At 37.6% G+C, this 27,107-nt stretch overlaps 1 protein-coding gene across 1 annotated transcript in view; it reads left to right on the forward strand.

Annotated features, from left to right (window-relative positions):
* The first annotated feature begins 202 nt into the window (after positions 1–202).
* The window catches only part of TM1 (ToMV susceptible protein tm-1(GCR26)), a 30,318-nt gene continuing 3,413 nt past the window's right edge, over positions 203–27,107 (forward strand). Inside the window, exons 1-6 of the mRNA XM_051216474.1 lie at positions 203–505; positions 541–674; positions 709–826; positions 859–929; positions 966–1,041; positions 6,129–6,188. Coding sequence (XP_051067064.1) covers positions 392–505; positions 541–674; positions 709–826; positions 859–929; positions 966–1,041; positions 6,129–6,188 — 573 coding nt within the window. The 5' untranslated portion in view covers positions 203–391. The remainder of the gene's footprint in view (positions 506–540; positions 675–708; positions 827–858; positions 930–965; positions 1,042–6,128; positions 6,189–27,107) is intronic.

Below are 27,107 nucleotides of genomic sequence, written 5' to 3' on the forward strand. Positions count from 1 at the left end.
CGAATTTTCGCCCATCTATTTTTCATATTGCAACCAACCAATCTTTTGCCTGGTAATGTGATACCCACTGTTTCCGTAAACTCTGATGCTATGCGACCGATGTGATCACTCAGATTGAAGGATATGCAAGCCTACAATTAACTACCAAACTGAGCAGCAGTAGTATAGTCGGGAGGTTAGACGACCGTCCATCGATTACCGACTACCCGGAGCTGTGCCGAAAAAGCAAGAAGCTGATGCAAATTGATGGAACAGTTTACACAAGGTTGTCATACTGGAGAAATCGGATAGCAAATAAACGAAATATGAAATTAGATCAATATATGTGTTTGTATGCTTTAGATTCTGAATTATTCCTACTGAAGCGGTTTTCCGAAAATTATGGTTAGTGATGGATGTTCTAAGAAAGCGACTGAATGAATTTAGAGAAGAAGAAGACGATTTGAGAAGTAAAGTTTCAGACATTGAAAATCAAATTAAGTGTGTGGTCGATGCAACTCACAAGGTACGTAGTTCTTTTTGTCCATAACGTGTTTTTAGGTTAATTCAGAACAGTATGAACTTGCTACTAAAGAAATGTTACTTAAGCAGAAGTGTCAAATGCAAAATGACAGACTAAAGGATGCTCTTAACAGGCTCTCTGATCACAGAGATAGTCACGATCATCATTCTAGGTAAACTCAGTACTGCGTTTTTGAAAATTTTTAGGAAATTGGAAAACTTGAATAACAAGAATTATAGCCAGGACTCAAGAATAGATGAATTGGAGGCAGAGCTGATGCGATTGCGGAACGAGTGCCTGGAAGTCCAGACTCGTGTTGACGAGGTCTGTCTACTTCTCTCTTGTTGTATTTGTAGACTGTAATTCATCTGAAACATGTAGAATTCGCCAAAGAAAATGCTGAAAAACGAGCCAATGCAACCGAGTCGTATGATTATAATTTGGTTACATTGTATTCTTAAAGGAAAGTTCAAGACCTCGAATCGCAAAGTACATCCACATTAGAGGCTTTGAGACGTGCTGAGCTAAATGATATACAGGTAAGTAATGTTACACAAAAGCATGTTAGCTAGTTTTAGAAAACCTTAACTTAAGCACTGCCAGCTACTGATGTTTCGTCGCTAGCCGTTTGGTTTTTCAGTTGAGTTGGTCTTTAAGTTCACCAGAATTGAATTTGTTAGTGTATAAAGGAGCGTATAATGACTCAGGGTCTTAGGATTTTCGATATGCATGTCTGGGGAAGTGTAAGGACCTATGTTATGTTTCGGTTTTATTTGAATAGACGTTTTTCCTTGCCTGGATGCTTCAAATTTGTGTCTGACGAGAAGGGAAAGTTTAGCAAACAAATCATCAAAAGATCTGTGGGGATTTGTTAATATATAATGTTTTCGAGATTTCGTCACCGCGACATATGTACTCATGATATAAGGCTGTTCACCATTCATGTCTGGCTTTTTTATGCTTAGTTTGCAAACTAGTGTTTACAAGTTAAATATTTTGTATCAAACCACGCGTCGAACATGGTAACCGTGTAGATTGTAATGCGTTTTTATGGAGTTGGTAGTTTGAAGAACTATTTCTAACTGGATGAGGCTCTGCACTCATGAAGTTTTCGGCTTTCAAAGGCATTCTATCTTCCATTTCTTAAGTGTCTCCAGAGGCACTCCACAGATATGCCCTATATAGTGCGTTTACTAAACTAAACGTGCCTTAGTAAGATTGTCCAAGAGAGAGAGAGAGCGCCAATATATATGTGCCACACAAAACACAATGAAAATTCGAGAGGAATACAAAGAAAGAAAAAAAAGCTAAGGAGCGCAACAAAAAAAGAGAGAACAATAACGAAGAGATTGGTGTAAGGTAATGTGCTAGTAATCAGGGAACGCAAAGGTACAATCAGAAGAAATCTTTCAGGTAAGGGAGACAGAACCACTTTTTATGAAGAAAGTAAAAGAAGGTTACAGCAGGATCGCCACTGGCTTCTATTCTGAGCCATATCTGATAACGTCTCTAGCCACTGTGTAGCATCATCTCTCAGACCCCAACCAGGGAGTCGTGAAGGACCGACACAAGCCAGCCCTTTGCAGCTTTCTTTCATGCCACGACACCATGTCATATACTGACCACCTCTCCGCTTCTTCCAACCAGTCCCAGAGTCGGCAAATAATGCACGACGTGGAATTCTCTGGGACGACATTCGGAGAACATGTCCAATCCACCGAAATCGGTGTTTCATGATGGTGACACCAATTGCATTATCGCGTCTGTGTCCGAACACACGATGCCGAACCTCTGCATTACTAACATGGTGTTGCCACTGGATGTCAGCAATCCTTCGGAGACAACGATGATCGAACACAGTCGTCTTACGTCCTCAACTCGGAGTGACCAGGTTTCACAAGCATAGAGCAAAACTGCTCTCACCGACGCGTTGTAGATCCGACCTTTTACGGCCAGACTAACATCATGAAGGCGCCAAAGGTGGCCCAGATTGGCATAAGCCGCTCTGGCTTTCACTATACGTGCATTGATCTCATCACTCACGCCACCACCAGCACTTATGCAGCTACCCAGATACACGAACTTCTCGACTACGTCTATCTGCTCACCATCCAGGGTGAGTACAGGATTGGAATCCTGCCAGTCTTGTAGAAGTACTTTGCACTTCGGAGGTGCAAAACACATATCATACCTACGGACACTGATTGCCAACTGATTAAGTGCGGATTGCATATCTTGGGCATTATCGCACAGTAAGACAATATCGTCCGCATACTCAAGGTCGAGAAGTCTTTCTCCAGGCAACAGATCCACACCACCATTACTTACATTCATCAGAGCTGTTTCCAGAATGTCATCGATGGCAAAGTTGAAGAGGAATGGTGAGATTGGGCAACCCTGTCTAACCACACTGCTCGAATGGAACAATGGAGAGAGGTGGTTGTATGCCCTCACTCTGCCTGAGGTGTTTTTATATAGGGCTTTTAGGATGTTAATAAACTTCTCAGGCACACCCTTCTTCAATAGACAATCCCAGAGAACAGTCCTATCCAACGAATCGAATGCAGCCCTGATGTCAAGAAACACTAAGATTGTTGGCCTTTGAAAAGTATGGCGGTGTTCTAACATTTGGCGGAGGGTGAAGATATGATCAATACATCCTCGACCAGAACGAAACCCAGCCTGCTCCTCGCGAGTCAATCTTTCTCGGGTTTTAAACAACCTACGAAGTATGACGGAAGCCAATAGCTTGGACGCAATCGGAAGTAGACTTATCCCCGATAGTTGTTACAGGAACGACGTGAACCATTTTTAAAGATAGGGACAACTATCGACTCATTCCATGACGTTGGTACACTCTCTAGTTCCCAAACCCTTGTAAACAACGTCGTCAATTCCTTAGTCAAAAAGTCACCACCATCTTTAAAAAGAGCCGGAGGTAAGTCATCTGGGCCAGGTGATTTGTAACGTTTCAAGTGTTGGAGTTCCTTGTGGACTTCCTCCTCGTTTGGTGGATCAGTCGTCACGGGCCATGGAGGGCAGGACAGTCTGACCGATGTTGCCGGAGCAGCAGGCCAGTTGAACTGGCCTTCGAAAATTCTGCCCATCGTCCAAGATGTCGATGGATGTTATTGATTGGCATCCCATCATCCTCGCAGATTGTTTCACTCACACCAGACTTCTTGCTGCCAGTGGCTCGGATGAGTTGGAAGAGCTTCCGGTAGTTACCAGATGCAGCTGCTGCTTCCAGCTCATTAGCACGCTTCGACCACCAGGCTTCTCGGTCCTTACGCAAGCTTTGCCCAATTTCCTTACGTCACATCCTTCGTTTATGGTCAAACTCACGGTCACCCGGAGTAGACCGACGGGCTTCAATGAGTTGTAAGGAACCAGAAGAAACCCAGTGCATGTAAGCGGGACGTTTCGCGAAGCCACAACTGACTGTAGCCGCCATTTTCATGGCGTCATGCAATTGCAACCAATGCTCATCTATACTTTTCGGTGGAATGGTAGCTAGCCTAGAAGCTAGCTCGGTTCGATACTTACTTGCAACAGAAGTTGCAACCAGCTTGCTAATATCAATCCGTTGATGGCGGTCACTTCGTTGTCCACTGAAAGGTAAGGTCAGAGTCCAGATAGGTACTCCAGAAGGAGTGGCAGTCTTGTACACAACCACGCCAGTGGTAGCTGATCGCGATGTGATCAATCTGAGTCCAGGCTTGGGATGCAGAGGGAGGACGCCAGGTGGCACATCGGTGATAACTGTGCCGAAAGTTAGTGCTAGCCAGAAACAGGTTGTGGTCTGTGCACAGTTGCAGTAGACGATCCCCGTTGTCTGACCTGCGACCAACGAGTCCCCATCGGCCACCTAAACGACCCTCTTCTGTGCCTAGATGCCCGACCTGAGCATTCAAGTCTCCGGCTAGTACTACAATATCTGTCGAACGCACTTTCTGGAGAAGAACAGATAACTGGTGGTAAAACTCATCCTTGATTACATCCGGGCTGCAATCTGTTGGGGCATAGGCGGAGATGACGAAGAGACATAGTTTCTCACGCCGATTTCTTCTCACTTTGATGGAACTCTCTAATCTAACAGCACATAACCGACTGTTAATGGGGACCAATCGACTAGTGCTGCCTCAGCTCTAGCGCTTAGTGCGACACCAACGCCAGCAACACCAGACGAAGATGCCACAGGGTCCCCGGATAAGCGCACGTAAAACAAGCCTTTTGAAGTGACAGATGTAGAGCGAATTTGTAGTACTTCGCCAGAGTTTTGAATACGGGTCTCGGATAGACAGCAGACATCGATATGAAGACTTTCCGAAGACATAGCCAGCCCTATCTGTTGTCCGACCTGCATAAATGTGCGAATGTTGAAGGCAGCCAGTTTGAATGTTGCACGTGGTTTCATAAAAACTGCTTCAGTACTCATATTCGGTGGTAACATACAATTTTCAACCGGACAGTGACTCGAGAACGTTTAGATACAGTCGAATTTCCACCAAAGACGAGCCGCTGTATAAGTATAAAAGAGGGTGAATAATGTGGAAAATAATAATAATAATGACAATAATTGTAATGATAATAATTTGAATCAATTGATTGTTTTTCGAAGCGAGAAAAGTAGTTTTCATAGACATAGAGAATTCATCATTTGTGTGTGGACTGTGATACTACCCGGGTGCCCAAACCGAAGCAGGTGGTTATCTTAGGGGGCACTCTGAGCCTTTGACCTAAAGGTCTAACCCACAAGGCAGTGGAGCATCGTAAGGAGATGCAATCCCATGGTAGCCGGTGACCAACGATTGGTTCATACGCCATTTGTTCCCGCAGGATACTGGAGCCCATGTGCACCATTGATTGTCCAAGAGTTATACACCAACCTACTTAGTACAATTTTAATTCATGGAATTTACGAGTTGATGCCAAACATTCTGGCATCTGAAAATACAGTCAAATAATAGTGCTATTATGGAGTAGTAGTTGTGTTTAGGGCTGAGAACCATGAATAATTTGAGTGCTTGTTACCATTGTCAAGGGACTTTCATTTTGTGAGTCATTGTCCTTTACAAAAACGATGGGCTCTTAGTATTTTGTTATAGGGTTTATTTTGTATATTTACTTCTGAATGACATGTTGACTTGATAGCTTGATGAATCAGACTGACTCCATCTAAGAAAGCATTAAAGGCTGTGTTCAGAAACTTAAACTCAGTGATTGGTATCCATATTCAAAACTTTTAAGTCGTCCCTACTAACAGTCTTAGATAAATATACTTCTCTACTGCTAAGAAAGTTTATTAAGGTGTACGTTTTATCATGCATCACACATGCGATAATTACAATCAAAATGGTTGCCTGCTCTGGTACTTATCTGATAATAGCGAAATGATTTACAGCTGTGTAAATGCTTTACGCTGATTCGACTGGTCTTTTAAGTATTCTGCGCGTGTACGTATAAATCATTAGTGGTGAAAATGCGTTTAGGCTTGCAATCATTCAAAACTTTGTAGTCTAACAGCGATTTGATTTTCATTTGGGATTAATCAGACTTAATAGTCTAATAATTAGTCCCGAAATTCACATTATCTTACTCTTTTCCTTTGTTTTTTTCTTCACAGTATCTATCAACAGATGATTTGGAAATGAAGGAAAAAAGCTTACGGGAACAGTTGCAGAGGGTGAGATACTGGGTATTCCTTATTAATATTGGGTGTGTTTTGCTTTTAAAATTTCCTCATTAAAGCACTTCAGTGTTCTGGTCAACCATACGCTTCACACAGTTGTGCTAACTGACTTAGAATATAAGGGTGATTCCTACAATCATTTTATTGTCAACTGCTTGATGAATCAAAACATTTTGTGAATATAAAAAATGTTGTTAAAAGTTTTTTAAAAAAATGACAATCAACATTATCAAAAAACAGTAAATTTTGAGGTGGCTTTTCATTACTACGTGGCAGTTCGTTCTGTTTTACTTTACGGCTGCGAAACGTTGCCATTAAGAGTTGAAGATATTCGTAAGCTATGTTGGTAGATGCAGGTTACTTGGTTGGGGTCCGTGTGACTATCGTAACGAATGGTTGGAGACTTTGTGTGAGATGGCTCAGAATCGGTCACAGTGGCGTAGGTGTATACACTCTCTGTGCATGAGATTAAAATGGCTTCATATCTTTATTTCTACAAACTAATTCTTTCTGTACTATATCCTTATATGCAATCTTTCTTTTATATATTACCACCACTACTTTTATGAATCCGGTGTTCTTGTTGTGCTAATGAGTTATGGCGACTTGAACCGGTGCATAGATGTGTCTGGTCCTACGTTGTAGCTGACTGACGATAACTTAATTAATATTCATAGTTATCACGGTAGTTGGGGTCTGAGAGATGGTGCTACACAGTGGCTAGAGACGTTATCAGATATGGCTCAGAATAGAAGCCAGTGGCGATCCTGCTGTAACCTTTTACTTTCTTCATAAAAAGTGGTTCTGTCTCCCTTACCTGAAAGATTTCTTCCGATTGTACCTTTGCGTTCCTTGATTACTAGCACATTACCTTACACCAATCTCTTCGTTATTGTTCTCTCTTTTTTTTTGTTGCGCTCCTTAGCTTTTTTTTCTTTCTTTGTATTCCTCTCGAATTTTCATTGTGTTTTGTGTGGCGCATATATATTGGCGCTCTCTTGTACCAATATTCATGTGTCCAAATAAATAATAAATAATAAATCGAAATATATAAGTAGCATGTACCACACTTATAGCATTTTCAGACTCAATAGTTGGGAGAATTACATAAGTTTACCATTCAGGTTGCTTGGAGATAATGAGTAAGCAAATTGTGGTTGAAAGCCAGTTGAACTGTTCTCCAGTGTTCTACCTACCGGTTATCTCCCGGATTGAAAATGAATAATAGTCCCAACTTTACCCTAGATAGTTTTACTAACAGATGAATTTTTAACACCCGTTTCCTTGATAAGTTTGGACAGTTGTCTACTGTTACCTGTAGCTGCTGCCTTTTTCATCTCTTATGCTTCCTCTACCCACCACTGCTCATCACCATCACGTAGGCTTTCAACAAGCCTACGTTTAAGCATCCTCCGTTCCTCATCATGATCACAGTCAGACAGGATGAGTTTCAGAGCATCGATAAGTCCTGCAGACGTCGCTGTAATCCACTGATTTTTCTTCACCTTTTGATTTAGATTACTGGTAGATATCACTGCTGTTTCCAGAGCTTTTTTGGATAACATGCCAAACTGCTTCAGGGTGGGTATCACTTTCACGGTTGACTCACTCCGTAGCTGTTCCTGAAATATATTTTCAACTTTTGCATCATGAAGTTGAACTGAACTCTAAGTGGTTTTCTTGCTGTGGCTCTTCTACGTACAGTAATACACAGACAAATACGTGCTCGAACTAGAGCAGGATTAGAGTCTAAATGTACTATAGAATGAACGACAGTTTTCAATCGAGCCCCTCCAATGATGGCAAAATATGAATGTAATCCATTTGAGTCGATCGATGAATCGATTGTGGATATCGCCAGTTCAGACGATGTTTAAAGCTGGTGTTTGTCAGAAATAGACGGTTATCTGAGCATAGTTAAGAAAGAGCAGTTGGCCTACATCCTGATACAAGAAAAATTAACGAACGAGAAGTCTTTCTTTTCCGCTTAGTTTGATATCGACATATACTATTTAAGGAAATAGTGTGTAAAACTACCGTTCATCAATGTATTTTTGTATTTTGAGTTTTACAAGCGTACTTAAACTTCTTTCTAAAATAACACATTATGGCATACTACATGTGAACGTTTACAGACAATACAATGATAAGATCAACAAACGAATAACAGTGGAATCATCGAGGAAATAAATTATGGAGAAAAATAACATGATAAATTTAGGAGGAAACATGGTGATAAAAATATGTAATCAATGTGATTAGACACTCTTTTTGATGCCCTAAAATACTGACTCCTTCATGCAAATCAGCTGCTATTCTCGGCAAGTATTCATAAACTAATCTCGGTGAATCACATTAATAGGTAAACGACTACATTCAAAATCAACATTTCAGATTGTTGGTAAAAAGTCCATTAATTGAGATTTCAATTCAAACTGTTACCCGGTTTGAATAATATTATGGGATATTTTAGTCTTTCATTGTACTAATCAGCATAAATCACTCAGTCATTATCCGATTTGTAATTTCAAGTTGGTGGAAAATATAAATAAATCATGATATTTTTGCCAAACAATAGCTCCACAAATCTGAAGACCAGACGCTATTAAACGTGTTAGACATTTAAGCGGTTGGAAATAATATTCGATTGTCTGAACCAAACATGAGAAAAAAACGACTGAAAGCTGAAACACAGTTCCACTAATATGTAAAACTGGTCAGCTATCTGTAAGGTAAAATCTGTTTATTACTTATTTATTTTAACACATAGATATTGGTACAAGGAGGCACCAAATACATATGCGCCACACAGATCCCATTTTATATGTGTGAGGGCTGTGATACTGCCCGGGTGCCCAAACCGAAACAGGTGGTTTTCTTAGGGGCCACACCCCGAGCCTTCGACCTGAAGGTCTGATCCACAAGGCAGTGGAGCATCGTAAGGAGATGCAGTCCCATGGTAGCCGGTAACCGAAAATTGGTTCATACGCCATTTGTTCCCGCAGGATACTGGTGCCCATGTGCACCATTGGTTTGGAATCCGGTTAAAGCGCCGTACATTCGCTTTTCGTCCTCTCATTTTCGTAAACAACACCCCCGTCACGAGAAGGCAGTGAGTAGGACTTCCCTGGCAGAGGCTGTATACGCGCGTCCGTGTGATAGTATTTCGAGAGGGAGGGCGAACCCACCCCGCTCTCGGCCATACCAGGGCGTTTGGGGGCACGGTTATCTCTACCTTCTACTCGTTTATCACTGTTTATTTAAGAGAGTTCGAGTGTTTTACATATATGTATATTAATAATATTAATGATAAGAAAGTATTCTTCAATTCAGGCTATCAATTATAGTGACTACTTCTCGATAGTTTCTCTGCTATCAACCGTACTAACCGCGAAAAAGAAAAAACCCGCTTTAACACTGATCTTAAGATTGTAGAGTTTATTTTCGAATAACAGATTCTGAATTTTTATCTATACCCAGATAAAGCGTATACGTTGTGCCATCATATTCTTTGTTACTCAGAGACGAATTACTGTGAACATTTTAGTTCTATAGGCGTCAAGATGCGCCAGCAGTAAATCAGTTGGTGGTTAATGTCTCTCACCATAATAGATGTTTCTTTGAAGAGTGTAATCACACTTCACATTTATTTATTTATTTGAACACAAAATAACACTTCACAAGCATGAAACTTATCTACTGTCTCCAAATATAAGTTGGAGGTTCAAATTCTACATCAATAATTCTGACTTTGGAAGTCGATTAGTGTCAGAAGCTCTCACAATTACTTAAAAATGTTTACTTTCAAATGAGCACTGTTAGTGGGATATAGATTGTATTAAAGTATGTTCCGTGCAGGATTGTGTTTGGGCACACTGATTGTCTATTTCTTGACCAATCAGTGCTAGAAGATGCTTGGTGGAGACCGTAGAATCTTATGTAAAAATTATATACTAACGTTTTTCTTATTGTAATTCCTACTTCCACCCACCCTAGTTATTTGGAATATAATTACGTTCCTGTTCAACCGTGTTCTGATTTGGGGACTTGTCGAGTAAATTAGTGTCCAAGATCACTAAGCAATAATAGCTGGGTCGTAATAAGAGAAATCATAACAAGCACCTTTTGGGAGCCATGACTTAAATCAAGTCAAACTATTACACACTAACACTCCTTGATGCACAAACACTTCATTAATCAACCTAATATTGTCGTTTATTTTTATGGATAACACAAATTTATCCAATGCAAAAATAATTATTTTCATATAAAATACGTACTATTTTTGTAAGCTATAATGTTTATCTAATTGTTAAATACCAGTATATTTTCTATATAGTAATGGGTACCTGTTCTTTCCATGACATCAGTATCTCTGGGTCATGATATTCCTATATTTCAAAATGACATAAATGTTGAACTCATCAAAGAGTTTGTAATGTTATATCATGTTCAGTTTTTTATTTTAAAATCAAATAACTTAATAGCTATGTTCTGACAGCATAAAACGGTTCAATTTTCAGTATATGTCAACATTTAAATTATATATATATATATAAAGATCATGTTATACTGATCAGTAGAGTTAGATCGATCTTAATTTTTGCTGCTGATGTTGTGGCTTTTTAAAAATCTAAGCATTTTATGGATTTACATCTTTCCATTAGTCCTTGGTACAGTATTTTAGGGTTTCTGTGATTAGTCATCAAATTTTTATGGGCTCGAACTGTTTTATATGTACCTTAATCTAAGTATCATGGATAGTGTTTCCTACTCGGGATAACTTGACTCGTATTTAGTTAAGCAGAAAACTGTCATCAAGTAAATTGAAATTTGGTTTTTCTTATTAACGGTATACTTTTGATCTTTTCCACCTAAAAATATGAATTTTTTCCTATAAACCAGTGATAGTATATTTGAATTTTAATGTTTAATTTGTTACAGTCAGGGCCTAAAATTTGAATTTTCTATATTCTTATCATCAGTTTAAATTATATCATTAGTCTTCAGTGTATTTATCTGTTGGGTTATGAGTAATTTGACTGTAAAAGTGTCACCTCACCACATCCTACTGGTTTCCTTCCCCGATAGTAAAGCCTTTTGAAACCTGGAAGTACCATATTAAGTAATTCTTATAGAATAGTTATGTGTGACCGGCCTTAAGTGGTTGTCTCTTGGCCCGCGCTCCCAGGACTTCAAGATCACCTCTTACCCAGTCTCCCGCTCAAGTCCCTCAGGAAGAAATACCATTCCTCTGTGTGGACAAACGGAAAATGACAACCACTCTCTTACCTCTAATAACACTAGAGATCATCTTGGTAATGGTGAAATAGATCCCATCGTCACTTAATATTACTTCTATCGCCACTGTCAATACTTCTCCTATGATTTCATGTTTATCTTCAAGTGCCACCTATGCAATTATTTGAGTTCATGAGAAGTTATTTCTGGTCTTTTAAAACCTGATGTTGAAACTACATGTTGAGGCTGTCAGTGTTCGGATCTTATATAAAGTAGGCCAACAGGCTTCCTTATCTAGGACTTTGGGATCTCACACTATGGTTGTATATTTTGTCTCCGAAACACACAAACAGGATCAAAGTGTGGTCATTCACTTGAGTCCACCTAGTCAATGTAGTATGTCTTTACAATTTGCCCTCCGTGTATCCAGAAAGTTGACGACCAACTCCAATCGACTCTCTGATATATGTGTAGCCTCAAGTTCAAAAGCGAAACAGACTTCTTGACTGGATTGTATAGTCATTTGTTTTCTATTTGGTGAATACCTTGACAAAACTCAGGGTCTCTTGACCTCCTTAATCAATCAACAGTACGAGTGTGTTTGTGATGCGTATCACTTCATCGTAACGCAAAATATTGCCTAAGGACTGGTTTCTGCCAACCTCGAGTTTGACGATAGCGAGTGAAATAGTGGATTGTGTCAACCACTTCTTCACTTGAAAGTCTCATCAACACTAATGGGTTGGTGTTTGACGAGATCTTAACACGGATTGAGAGAGGCAGGTTAGTGCTTGCCAAATTACATCTGTGACGTAGGCGTGATATCAGTTCATGAGACATTGAGTCTTTATTTACTGAGGTAGTTTGGACACGTGTTATGTTTGTCTAATCATCGCCTACTCGGACGGGCGATAATTGCTGGTGTATGGCTATGTTGGAAGAAACGCAAAGGTGGTCAATCCATAACGTGGTCTCAGTCCATGTCATCAGCTGTTGGTCTGAGTCATGTGGGAAGATGCAAACTGCCTGTTTGTTGTCCGCATTATTATTGTTACCGAAGGTAGGAGACTTGGTGAAATGCCTCAGGATTGTTTCAATTTCATCGGCGTATTCAATCCTTATCTTTCCCTATTTCTCATGTTCCTAAATAACCTTATGAATTGATCTTATATTGGTTACTCAAATCTCTCCGTTGACGTTTAAGACTGCAATTAACCAATCTCTTACTAGTACATCTGCATCCTGTGTGAATTGTCTCAAGTCACATCTCGGCTCGTAAACCTTATGAATTATTTGTATCCTACCAATCCATATTTTATCGAATCCTATGTTCTATGCCTAATCTTTGGGATTTGGCTTGACTATTTCATTTAGTTGTGCTATCTGGTTATGGCAACTTGGACCAACGTACACGTGATCCAGGTTTTACGTTGAGTATGATCTATTGACTGGTGTGCAGTGTCTCTTGTACACTTATTCATCAAACGAATAGTTAACTTTTAACACTTCTTTGAGTAGCCGTGATCGGAAGAGTTTAACCGTGTCACAAATGAGAAAAGCAGTACGAATGTCAATTGGTGACGGTCGCGCAATATTGCGAATGAATTGAAGTTATGAGTATAAACCATTAGTCCTCAAACACTTGAGATCAATCCCTATTCGGACTGTAAATTCTCAACATCTAGGGATCCCATATGAAGACGAAATCGCTGTTCAATTTCTCCTGATTGTATTGATTGTCATTTCGTAAATAAAAAAATTCTGCGTAAATTTAAATAATTTCTTTAACATTTCAAGTGAAAAGTTCTGTTGTTCAATGCTAATTTTCCAATTACACTTTGATCGGATTAACCGTTTTGGTGATTACACATGATCGTGATAATAAAGTGTGATAAGATTTGTCCTGTGCATTCAAGAATAATTCTTTGTATGTTGTCTATGCACCAGTTATGTGGGTGGGTGTATGGAGGTGTAAATTGGTTATTTGTCATAAGCACGCATACTCTCATAAACATACATAGCACAGAATGACAGTCTACTTGTGATTTGAATTTAGATCACGTTTATTTATTCAAATTGTTATTATGATAATGATGATGATTATCAAATACACGACTCAAAAATAAAATTACAGTTGTTGTTTTTTTCATTTAAAGCTTTGTAAAAATTACACTTATTTCTATATAAATCTGTTTTAAGTTTAAATAAATACACAGAGGGGACGTGATTTTGTTAATCATGATTTACTTTATAATCGTCAACCCTCAAATATATTGAACTGGTTCACAACTCATTTCAATGATTTACACTTAATTATGAAGATTTATCAATAAAGTTGGCCAAATAATTAGACACACTTTTAGTAATTTTAAGGTTAGACTTAAGGCTTTACGTAGGCCGTAACCTTTACTCATTTAGTTTGTTCAGATATGTGTTATCCCCATCAGCAACCTAGCCAGTCGTGCTATACGAATCAAGATATAAGTTGATTTGAATATATTTAAGGGTTATCAGTCAGTTAGTGATTATAAGTGTATATCCTGAAGCAAATGTACAGGATTAACCCAGTTTGTTTATAACATACATAGTAAGCCTGACGAGATCAACTTAACAAATTAAATACCAGAGGAATTGGAATAATGTAGTGGAAGTTATAATTAGAAAGACTGAATATTGGAGAATATAGGTCGAGGAGAAAATAAAAGCGTTTGCTTGAAAGAATATTGGAACCCATAATTTAGAGGAAAATAAAGAATGCGTCCGTTTACAACTTCGTAACTAATTCTAAATCATAACATATGTGTCCAACCTTAGTTCAGATAGTCTGCATCTACTGACGCTATCCATTGCAACAACAAAATCATTTCTTAAACTAATACTGCATTTTTGTTTGGTCGGATGCATCATACAAAAAATAAAATAGTTCTTTAACTTGAATACAGCACTAGTTATATTTTCCCCAGATGTATGCCACTTGTACGATATATTCACCGAAAAGAACGTTAATTTCACTAAAATTATCTGACATTTTCGGGTTGATATGATCAGGTAAACCCTTAATGTACGAAGTGTTTTGCTTTTTGTTTTTATATTTTGTCTTTTTTTACACACGAGTATTTTTGAACGTTATTGCCATTTAGATAGTCGACATCATTCGGGGATGGAACAGTTCTTTATGTATTCAAATAAATATACACGTATATATGTTAGTGTATGGCGCTCAAGTATTATACAAATACTATTGATATGTTTGTTATCTGAATACATAAATCACAGTCGGTGGTTCAGAGTTTTAGCTTGTTACTCATTTGGCTGAATGTAGAGTAGTATATGAAAGCAATAATTATTCCACAACTCTCATAAAGTCCTAAAATATACGTCTGATTGTAAACGTATTGTACAGTACGTCTTTGACCATATATGTACGTATATGCTGATTATTTAATTTGCATTTCAGTTTTATTTTACGAACGTTAATATATATAATAGTTGTAATATTATGTATGAATAAGATTATAGTGTTGATGGCTAATAAAATAAAATTTTCCTTGCAGAATTCATATCAATCATTAATATTCACTCCTATTGACTTTTTCACACTATCTATAGCATTTTGTGTTCTGTTTTGCATTGTTATTTTGTTATTCTAGTGTTTTTTTCATGTTTTTTGGCCTTTTTGATTGTATGCCTGTGTACGCATGCCTTGAAACTCAAGTCAAACAACGCACAATGTTCTCCACGTAAACCCCCTCGTCTCCATTTGATTTCGCTGATATAGGATAAGGAATATAAAAAATTACGATTGTCTAGGTGACGAATTCAGTTCCGATTTTTATGCATTTAATGTTTCGTTAGGTTATTTGTCGAGATCTATTCAGTTGTGACATAATTTCTACCACAAACTGAATTGACCCTACTATTGACAAGTTTTTGAGCCGATTTCTTGATATTCCATCAAGAAGTCAGTGATTGTGGGATTGACCACATCACTGATGACACAGCTACATACTTACGATATTTGTTGATGGTCTTTCCGTAGACCAGGTGAATTAAAGGCGAAAAACATTTTAATCACCTAGATTCTGAAGTCTGAGGGCGAAGTCGTTCAGTTGCCTGCATATAAGGATGTGATAACAGTAAACTGTTTTAAAAAGAAGAATATATTTGTAAAATCGAATAATTTTGTTGTTTGATTATATTTTCCTTGAAAAAGCTTGGACCAGATTGCCAGGCGAAACATTGGATTTACTTAAAATTCATTCGCTGAGATTTTACAAATATATTCTTCCTTTTAATGTCTCACATTAACTCGGCGTCCAAATATTGTGAAACTATTCGTTCAAATTTAGACGGAAATTCTTATTAAGTAAACTGTTTTCCTCAAACAACCAGTGTTTTCAGCAACAGTCCCCTCCTATAACAGGTGAAAACGGAGTTAGAAAAGGTTGGGCATGAATAGCGCATCAAATGTTTATATATATATATATATATATATATATATATATATATATATATATATATATATATATAATAAGTACTTGTAAAACAGCCAGATATTTAAAGTTAGATTGATAGTTATTATTACTATTATCATCTTACTTATTGTTCACACCACCTCATCATCCTATAGCATGCACAGAATAGAGACAAAACTATATCACATTTTTCTTTACAAATGAGTGTATCGATAAATCCTATTAATGCAACCATATATATGTTATCGTTAAAAACTCTTTTTATGAAAAATGTACATATGTGAGCTATGTAAAAATGTAAAGTACTTTCAAACTAGATGAAGTATACTCAACTAGTGTAGTTAATTTGTGATCAAGTGTGTGTATTTGTCATTTTCAGTACTAATTAGCAATATTTCTTTTTTCTACTCAATATAATTTTAGTGAAAGTACATTTTATTTCACTACAGGTAATTTGTGGTTTATTTTTCCAGTAAAATAAATTAGAATAGGTATTTTCTTTTAGAATGTAATATGTACTACTTTTGAACATCTTAGGTATTTACAACTTTTTCCTGATAATATCTATCTTCACAATGTGATAGTTTTACTTTGTCTTGTAAGAAACATATTGATCTTTAAGAAATAAACGTATGATAGGCTAATCTGAAATTGCATAGTCGCATACAAATTTATGTTTTACGTTTCTTTCTGTGTTGATCGTAAATTGACCAGAGGTAAGAGAACAATTATTTAATACATGGAACGTGATGAGAATTCTTATTCACGTTTTATCTTGTTTTATAAAGGACATTTTCGCTAAAGATTACTAGTGATATTTAGAATACTACTTGATACAATTCATTTTCAAAATATGGTGTCACATACTTCAATTTATGCTAAATTTTATCTTGGTGAAAGAATCTGCTATTCAGTATTTGGAAGTTGATTGCTTTTATCAATGTTCAGAAATATTCTTAACTCAATCAACTTAAGATGCGCGCAATCAACTTTGAGTCTCACACTTTGTACTATGATTACGACTAACTGAACTGACGTAGATGAGACAATTTTTAAACCTGAGAGTGAATGAGTGAAAAAGCGACTGAGTCGTTGATGGACTCATTCCAATCAGTAAGTTTCTTTTCTGGCTTATCCTTCGGTTTAGACAGCAGGGTTGTATCACTTTCTCGTTCTACATGATGCCGCTCAAAATCGAAAAGTTGTATCTATATTTGGTGAATAAGTTATATTAAACTTTAAGACAATAATTTCGATTAGAGTAAGTACAACTTCATGCATACTTAAATATCCTTAACACAAAAAACGTGAAACTTTACAAATACATCATGCCTATTGAATATGCTATAATCTATCAGTAGTTTAATCATTAACACGTTTTACTGCACCCAAATACACTGGTACTACCAAGAGTAAAAAGAATTCTCCCTCGTACGGTTATAAATTTTTAGACACTGCTTACAAAATACTACTCATTGCCTTCACTCAGCGAGGTATGTTGTTTATGGAAGTAAATGGATGGTAAGCTGACATCTATCAGATAAATCCATCTTGGTATATATAGAGGACCCATCTAGAGGGGTTGAGATAAGCTGTTTACAAACCACTAGTGGACGCAGGCTCGAGAATCTTGAGACGAAAGTTATGTGAATCTTCTCTAGTCACAATTTACAATGAGACTGGGTCGTCAGACACCCTTTCACTGTCTTGTAGATTAGACCTTTAGATCATGGGCTTGGTAGGTAACCCTCTGAGAAAACCACTGCTCCTGGTTAAGGGACCCAAACCGCGTCTCAACTCATAAAGAAATATGACCATTGCTACTGGGAAAATTATCCTAACTGTTTCGCATTTACTCAAACAATATGAAAAATTACTTGGTTATATTCAGATTTATTTTACACTGCATCACCTATCTACACCTTATTCACAATTTGTGCGTACTCCCACTATTGAACTAACTCAGTAACACGTCTATGATGGGAAGTGGTCCCTGTCTAAATAAACTTAAGTTACTGACTGACCGAATTTGAGAATACTTTCACCGAATGCGATTCCTGATACAGCTCTTATAAAGCCGTGTTTGTCACTCAAAGTGGCCTCGTTTAACGCTCGCATACTAATGCAGATAGAATAAAATATAAGTTTGACTATATCCTTGGAAAGTCTTGACATCGATGTATTCTGTATCTGAAAGACCTGTATTCAAGACTCCATCGAAGTACTACATATTTGCTCTCAATTTGTCGCTTAGAAGTAAGTATTCTTGTACCGGTATATGAGTGTGTAAGTTTGACGTTTGTTTTGTAGTATCCATATGGACTGTAACTATGTCATTTTATGGATCAGGCCTATTTATTATTCAGTGGTCACCAAACATCTTGTTGTAAATGGATTGGTGTAACGAAATGTTGAACGGAGTTAGGTTTATTTAATTCTAGCTATCAGTCCACTGAAAAGTGTAGGTGAGTGTCGATTGCGTTTTCACGTCATTAAATCGCGGTGTAAGGTAGTTTTTTTTGTGTGTTTGCAACAAATCTCTCCTAGAAACATTGTGTTTCTGCGACTATTTGAGACATCGTGGTCTACTCCAGCCAACCGTGAGCTTGATGATTCGGGGAATTGTAAGAAAATCTTCGTAAGAATTGATAAATAGGATGGTCAGAATGTGCCAACGAGTCAGAAAAAGCGACTGCATCTGGTAAATGCTGGAACTTATTTTAACTCATACGGGGCATTAGGTGTAAGTAGTCTGGTTTGAGTGAAGCAATCTGTACAGTTAATGGGATTCGGTAGAAGACTGACCGAGATGGAGCACGGTGATTTTCGTTTAAATGGTGAATGTGTCGATCATAACGTTCCAATTCGCCAAGTATTAAAACATCGTCACACTTATTTCAGGCCAACGACCGTGGTGTCTTTTGCTATCAAGGCTACCTTCGATTCATTGGACAGAATCGTGCTCCGACACCGTCTGTTGAAAAAGGGTTTATGTTGGATCCTCATATTCCCAAGTTACAATCAATTTTTATTTAAAACATATTTGTCTCATTGAACAGAGTCGACTGAAAGTGACTAAGTGGTGAGGTAATCGAAGTTTGATTCTTCTGAAATATTGTGACCAAATTTATTGGGAACCTCATTTGTAGATAATGGATCATCAAGGTAATCAGCACCTATCAAAATTGTATTAAGTTTCTGATTATCATTTTATGCATCTGACGTATTTTCTGGTAAAAGAGAATCTCGATAATTAGATTCATCAAAAACTTCTGTCGCCGAATGATGAGATCCATTTGGAGCAGCTACATTTAGTGTACTGCTCGATTTGTTTTCTGTTTCATGGGCGGTTACTGCGACAATTCTATGACCATTTAATAGGGCGTCTGTTTGTGAGCTGGATAAGTCACTGTCTGCACATGCTGTTTCGGGGATAATGGAGTTTGAATCCCTTACCGGGCATGTTTCTGGAATGGAGAGTACTGGACCACTGGGCGGAACTTGAGTGACTGCTGTATCGTTTGAAATACGGTTTGGCGAGGATTCATGCAGGCTGCAATCATTTTCCAGCTCAGTGTGCAATTGAGAAATTAATTCATCCACTTCCGTTGCATCTTCAAAGCATGAGTGATTCAGCAGCTGCGTGCGTAATTTGACTAAGAACCCCAACAGTCGCTCAAATAGCAGCTGTAATCGATCGGATGAGAGAGTCATTTTTTAAAATCAACACCGACAATGAAAATTACTGTATGAATAATGACCAATGTCGTCCAAAGACACTGATGACAAATCTGGCTGCTGATTACTCGAAATAATTAGACTGAGTTTCGTCCAATTACAGGCTAACTTTGGATCGTTTTTTTACCCCGTCGCCACTTATTATGGCCCAAAGCCTCCAATCAGAGAGCAGCGAAATTATCGATCGAACCAATGACACACAAAATAAGTACGAGCAGTCTAGACTCTTTATCGGTCCTACTTCCCATCTAGCCCAGCCTGTTAAGTCCAGAACACCAATCTCAGTCTCTGCGATATAAATCATGTATTTCAAACATACTGGGTTTATATACCAATCAAATAGACCACATTGTACCATAAAATAGAAAATAACATTGTACAAAATTTGGCCAAATAATGTGGCTGTGAATGTGGGAGGCAGTGACTAATAGACAGGGCATAATTCAAGAATAGTAAAACGTATAATAATGGTTCATAGGTCAAAATAAAGCTTATAATAAGAGAAACATGAATATGATTAGTTTACTCACTTAACAATTACGCAATAAAATATGTTTAGTATTGTTCCATAAAAGGATCCTAAAGTTACCATCCATCATGTTTATCGGGACCTAACAGTTTACTCAAGAAGTTAATGAAAATTTCGAAGGTTCTTCATAAAAGCATTTCAGGGAGGATGAGGGTATGCAACCATCTCTCTTCGTTGTTGTAAGTGGAGTGTAACAAATGAAATCAATCTATGTATACTGAAATACGGAACCGTTTGTGCCATTTTTGGCCACCTTTCGCGTTGTCATGATGTTTGTCTAGCTGTAAAGACTCGAGTTTACAACCCGTCAGCGAGAGAAGTTTAGTTCAATGTTTTTATGAAACCTGATCTCCGAGTAGAAAGTGGTCCGCAACTCTTGATGTTTGGTCAACGTCGTCCCCCAAGGATTGTCTACATCCAACTGCAACACCATGGTAACAATACTGATGTTCGGTAATGTGTATTCAGGCAGTGACAATAGTTCAGTTAGTGTGACCATCTTGAAACATCGACTTCGGTGACTTGGTCACATGGTCCCAAAGTTTTCCACACTGTACATTATTTGTGAAGTCTAGGATTGGATGAGAAGAGCATATAGGTGTCCAGTTTTTGTATGCATGATATGGTGACATGGTATAAAGAATAGTTGTGCAGGACTAACATTTGTCAGTCAGTTGATTGCACGATTTCATCTTATAATTCTTTACAGCCTTATAGCTGTATTTTGTGTAGGGCATGATTTTCTGTGCATTATTCTATGCACTGTATATTATGTATTACTTTTTAATCGATCGATTTAGTTTCATTTTATAATATGAACATTTACACTTGAGGTTCATATCCAATAATCTGAAATACTTTCTAGTTTTCACCATTTGCTACAACTCAACTCTACTAAAATATTAGTAGTTATAAGTGTGTATAAAGACTAATAAATGTCGTTTATTCTTTATTAATGTACTAATATGCTGTAAATCTATTAGTTTAGTCATGTGACTATCAATAGTATACTACTGTTTTACTTTAGATTTATATCAAGGTCTATTTAATCTTATATATATAATTAGTCACTGTTGTCAATGCAGACTTTCTTCTCAAGAAACTATTTGACTGTTTTTTTTCTTTGATCGATGTAATTTTATGGTATGATTAGGTATTTGCACAATGCTAGTAGTATTTTGTGTTCAGCACAACTATCAATGCAATGCAATGGTTGACCATTTGTGCTCCATTGTATTCATCTAATAAGGTATACTTTTATATATAAATCTATTGTACTCATTAAAGTTTAACTTTTTTGTGTATCTATTTGTATCACTGTTGAGTTACGCCCCTACATTGGTTGGTTGTAGTAGTAGTAGTAATGTTATTGTGAATAAGTAGTATTTGTTGTAGTTATCTTGTTAAGAAAAGAAGAAATGATTAAACATTATTATAATTTTTGGTGACAAGTTTAAAAGCAAGTAATGTAATTACTCCTTCACTAATAGCTTTTGTGTGTCAAACAAGAACAAACTGATTAACAAATGTTTATCTATTTTACTCTCATGACAGTACATTTATTGCCAAAATGGAATAAGCGCAAAGAATGCGCAATAAGATATTCCTGTCGTTTTAAATAGCATAAATATTTATCTCTTTATCTATAAATGAGTAAACACAAATTCTCTCTGTATATATATATATTCATCGATTTATTTAGGTCATACAAGGCACTCTTAATAAAGTCGTCTCCCACTACTACTGACAATGTTTTCAGTTGAAAATAAATATAAGATGGATTATCCTCTACCTTACTGTATGTATTTTAGATAATAACGATTTGCGCTCTTAATAGGACTCATTCATCAGGTAGATATAAGTCCGTTTATTTAGTTTCAAAATATATTTTATTTTTGTAGAGTCTTAGTAATCCTACTACTCTTTCCAAACAGAAGTAGGTAGAGTAATGAAGTTCAATCTTTTAAACCTATTGATTCAGAGCCGAATACATGAACCACTGCTCCAAATTTTTGTCAAGAATCTAGACATTTTATTCGTAAAACATTTTATAAAGCATATATGTGTCTGACCGCTGCTTTCGATTGTAATCGCCAGATTACGGTGGTCGATCTTTTATATATATATATATATATATATATATATATATATATATATATATATATATATATATATACTGCTTCGTAATTTCCTTTGTTATTGTCATTTTGTTTCACACGACATATCACTCAATCAAATGCTGAGAGTGTTGATCATTAAATCCCTGCTCTGTAATAATTTTTTTGGTATTTTGTGTTCTTCGAGCTGGTTCATTTGATTGCGAACCTTTCACTTTATTTCTGATCATAATCAGGGTTTACTTCACGTAAAGTCGACGTTTTAGTCAATACATAATTATCTACCCTGATAATTTTATCGGCAATTTGTTGTTTTCAATGGTTTTATCATCCGTTTACCTTTGCATTCCTGTTGATCAGTTTGTTTTGTTGACCCTTGATTCTTTGGTGTTTTACGCTTAACCAGGTGATTGATCTCCATATATCTGTGCTTACTGAACAAACAATGGCCTGATGTAACGCTTCCAAAAATCTCCCTAATCCACGATTTTAACGTTTATCTAATCGAATTCACGTCTGTTATTAACATTGGGATAACAGCTCGTATCGTTTTACTAACAATTTGTGTTCATGTATGTCTAAACGGAGGAGGTTTCTATTTTGTCCAATAATATTTTTAATCTATGTAAAATGCAATAAAGCATTTCTGTTTGTTTGTGATATGATGGAATATCTTCGGCTCCTTCTAAACCTTTTGCAACTTCCTCGAGTTCACCCGTGGTCCGTCGTCACACCTCCCCCATTTAAAGTCTGTTGTGTAGGACTTTTCTCGGACTCACCTGGAACTTGGTTGCCGCATTCCTCTTGCTGTCCATCGCTCTCGAGGGTTGTACTGCTTTGCCCTTGCGTCGTTTGTCTCTTCTATGTTTGCACTCCTGAGGGCTTTTCTGAGATGCATCCACGAGCAATTGAAATGAGAGTCGGCTTTCTGGGACCACTGTACTGCCATCTCTTTGCATTTGATTTATATGTCTTATACATTTTCCGACACCTTTCCGGACTAGGTACAGTACATTTCCGATTCGACGTTCTGTGACACCTGGTTCCCATTTCCTATTACCTTGATACCATTTGACAAGTACCTTTTCATCCACTTGGAAGCTGCGAGTGACCGTACGATATTCATTCGTGTGTTTATTTGTCTTTCTGGGCGGCAACATACTGTTAAAAACCGTCCTGATTTTCCTTCCGAACATAAACTCGGCTGGCAACTTTCCTTCTGGTACTGTCGGATTAGAGGTAACTCTGTACGACATTAGGAAATTACTGATCACTTTTTCTGGGATACCCTCTCCTCCCCATTTGACCGGAGATTTTTTTATCGTATCCACCAATCTTTCTGCTTGGCCATTCGAATAAGGATGGTACGGAGTAGATTGTAGATGCGATATGCCATTTTCACTGCAAAAGCGTTTGAAAGCGGATGACATAAACTGAGTACCGTTGTCGGTCACTAAGATCTCCGGAACCCCGAAACAAGCAATCAATTTTGACAGTCTTCTTATTGTACTCTCTGATGTCGTTTTCAGCACGTCATATACTTCTGACCATTTTTTGGAAGCATCGACAACAACTAAGTAATTTCTGCCTTGTATTGGTCATGTGGAATCAGCGTGTATTCTTTGCCAAGGCCCGTCCGGTTTTGGCCATGGTTGTGGTTCAGCTTTGAATTCTTCGCAGCCCCTGGACAGGACCAACAGCTGCGACATTTTTGTTCTATATCATGGTCCATTGACGGCCAGTATGCATAGCTACGAGCTAGTGATTTCATTTTACTTGTCCTCAGGTGCCCTCTGTGAAACTACTTTGTGACTTGATGTCGGAGATTTCTGGGGATAACGATACGGTGGTCAAACATGATGCACGAATCGACAACTGTTAAGGACTGTCGTCGACGAAAATATTGTAAGAGCTCTCCATGTAGTCTAGATGAAGGCCACTTGTTGAGTATGCAATAGCGAACAATCTTCAATGCATTATCCTTCTTGCTAGCTTCTTTAATGGCTTCGAATGTGACCGGGAGTCCGGAAACTGCGTCTGCCAATACTTTGTGAACCTCAGCCTCGACATCTATGGCAGCTACAAGCACCTCCTCTTCTTGTTTTGCATGCGAACCAAACAATCTTGATAGGGTATCTGTCTGTCCAAAATCCGTTGTTGGTTGATACTTTATCTTGAAATCATAGCCCAGCAATGTAGTTGCCCATCGCTGCAGCCTGTTTGCTGTATATACAGGGATACCTTTTTTGGATTCAAAAACTGTCAGTAGCGGTTTATGGTCTGTAAGGTGAACTGTCTGCCAAACAGCATCTTGAGGAACTTTTTCACAGCAAATATAATGGAGGAGGCTTCATTCTGTATCTGACTGTAGTTCCTTTCAGTCATAGTCAGCGACCTTGCAGTGTGGGCGATTGCCTTCTCAGAGCCGTCAGGGTAGGTATGTGAAATTACTGCTCCGATTCCGTAGTTCGACGCATCTGCTGAGACTATTATTGGAAGATCTGGATCATAGTGTGTAAGTAGAAGGTTTGATTATAGGAGCTGCTTTAGTTTTAGGAATGCTTCCTGGCATTCGGTTGACCAGAACCACTTGGTAAGCAATTAAGAGGAGCACGAAGGCGATACAGATCTGGAAGAAAAACGCCATAATAACTAACCATTCCCAAGAAAGAACGTAAAGTTGGTACATCCGTCGGTGGAGGCATGAACTTGATAGCTTTGACGTTTTCAGGATCACGTTTTCTTCCGTTTTTATCGATTATGAATCCTAACTAGCGGACTTGCTTCATGTACAAATCACATTTTTCAGCACGCGATCTGAACCCATAATCTGCTATGCGTCTGAGAACTGTATCCACCTTATTCTCTAAGTCAGCATAGTCTGTACTCATGATCAGTATGTCATCGAGATAGGCCGCAGTTCCAGGAATGTCTTGTAACATAGTATCCATAACTTGTTGGGAGATTGAAGGGATGGTCGTTGGGAATTGTAGAGGTCCCTCGTTTCGAGTATAAGTGATAAGCGTTTCCTACATAACAATCAGCGACGACCAGATACAAAAAGTAGCATTAAAAGAGCCAAGACAATAAGCATTCAAACGACAGTTATAACATTTGGTGACGGGGTGAAAAAAATTCTGAACTTTCAATCTTCAAATTAACGAATCAAGGTCAGCCCGTAATTGGACAAAATTCAATGTAATTATTTCGAGGAATCAGCATTCGAAATTCTCGCCGGTGTCCTTCAACGACATTGATTGTTAATTAGTCATACAGTATTTTTCATTACCGTGCTGATTCAGAAAATGGTTATCTTTTCCGATCAATTACAGTTGCTATTTGAGCGACAATAGCAGCCTTTCAAAAAGAGCCAGTTGAATGTTTTAGACATTTTATGCACATGGCTGCTAGATCATCCATTTTTTGGAGATGTGACAGTTTTATAAATTAATTTCTAATTTCCATACAGAGCTGGAAAATCACTACAGAACGTATGAACGTGTCAATAAAACCCGTAATTCCCTGATAAGCGGTAATGTAAACGAATTAGTGGCAGTCATCCATGATGCGCCCAGTGATCCAGAAATGTCCATTTCAGAGACATGCCCTGTCATGGGCTCAAATCCAATTGTCCCCGAAACACTATTTACAAACACTGGATTGTCCAGCTCACAGAAAGACGATGTCTTATTAAATGCTCATGAAATTATTGCAGTACCCGCCCACAAAAAAACGGAAAATGAATCAAGCATCGTAATGAGGACAGTTGCATTGAATGGAGCTCATCATTCTACAACAACAGTTTCTGATGAATGTACTGATTGGTATTCTCTAGTTGTTTTACCAGATATGAGTTATCTCAAAGACTCATAAGCTTTTGATCAAATTTCTTACAAAAATGAAAATTTTTGGAGTCATCAAACGATGATCAAGAACCTAATAAAATTTTGATAGATGCTGGTTATTCTGGTGATCGACTATCTACTAATGAGATTGTCAAGAAATTCGATGATAATGTTCCAGAAAAATCAAACTTTGATGACCCCATATCTAGTGTCGCTGATCCTCACCATCCAGTCAGTTCTAGTGGAGTCTCTACACAATGCGGGGAATATGCTTTAAATAGAGTCAAAGTAACTGTAACTTGGGAATATGATGGTCCAACATTATTTCGTGGGGGGGAGGATGAAGTCATAAAATTTAAAGATGGATATCAGCATAGAGTCTTCAAAAAAAGAAGGGGAGGTGATATGATGGAAAGAAAAGTCAATTTCCGATTGATTTTGTGAATGACTTTTATTTCGTAGGTTTTCAGAATCCTTTTGCATTTCTCACATATAGTGGAACTATTTATTTTACGGTTTTTAGGAATGATTTTATACTGGTGTATCGATTTCTAGATACTTCACTGATGATTTTGTGTTCTATTCATGGAACTTAAAAGTTCCAGATTCCGAACATCTGTAGAACTTCGGATTTGAAGTCCGAAGGAACGAGTTAGCTAGGACAAAATAGCAGTTTATTGGTGTTTAATTTCAATTTACATACTGGCTATATCCAGTTCATAATTAGTTGTTTACTCTAACGATGATTAATACATGTGTAAATGTGACACTGTATTCTTCTGATTATTGTGTTTTATTTACTGTTATTTATATCATGTTTGTCAAAAGAGTTGAATAATGCTCATGCACTCAGACCGAACGTGGTGATTCTCTTCAGGATCAACTCCCCTAACCCAAAGGTTTAGTTCACAAAGTAGTGAAATGGTGTCTGACGTCTCGGTCGGATTGTAGGTAGTGATTCAAATGGG

Source organism: Schistosoma haematobium, chromosome 4 (assembly GCF_000699445.3).
Source record: "Schistosoma haematobium chromosome 4, whole genome shotgun sequence".
In the NCBI taxonomy this organism is placed as follows: Eukaryota; Metazoa; Platyhelminthes; class Trematoda; order Strigeidida; family Schistosomatidae; genus Schistosoma; species Schistosoma haematobium.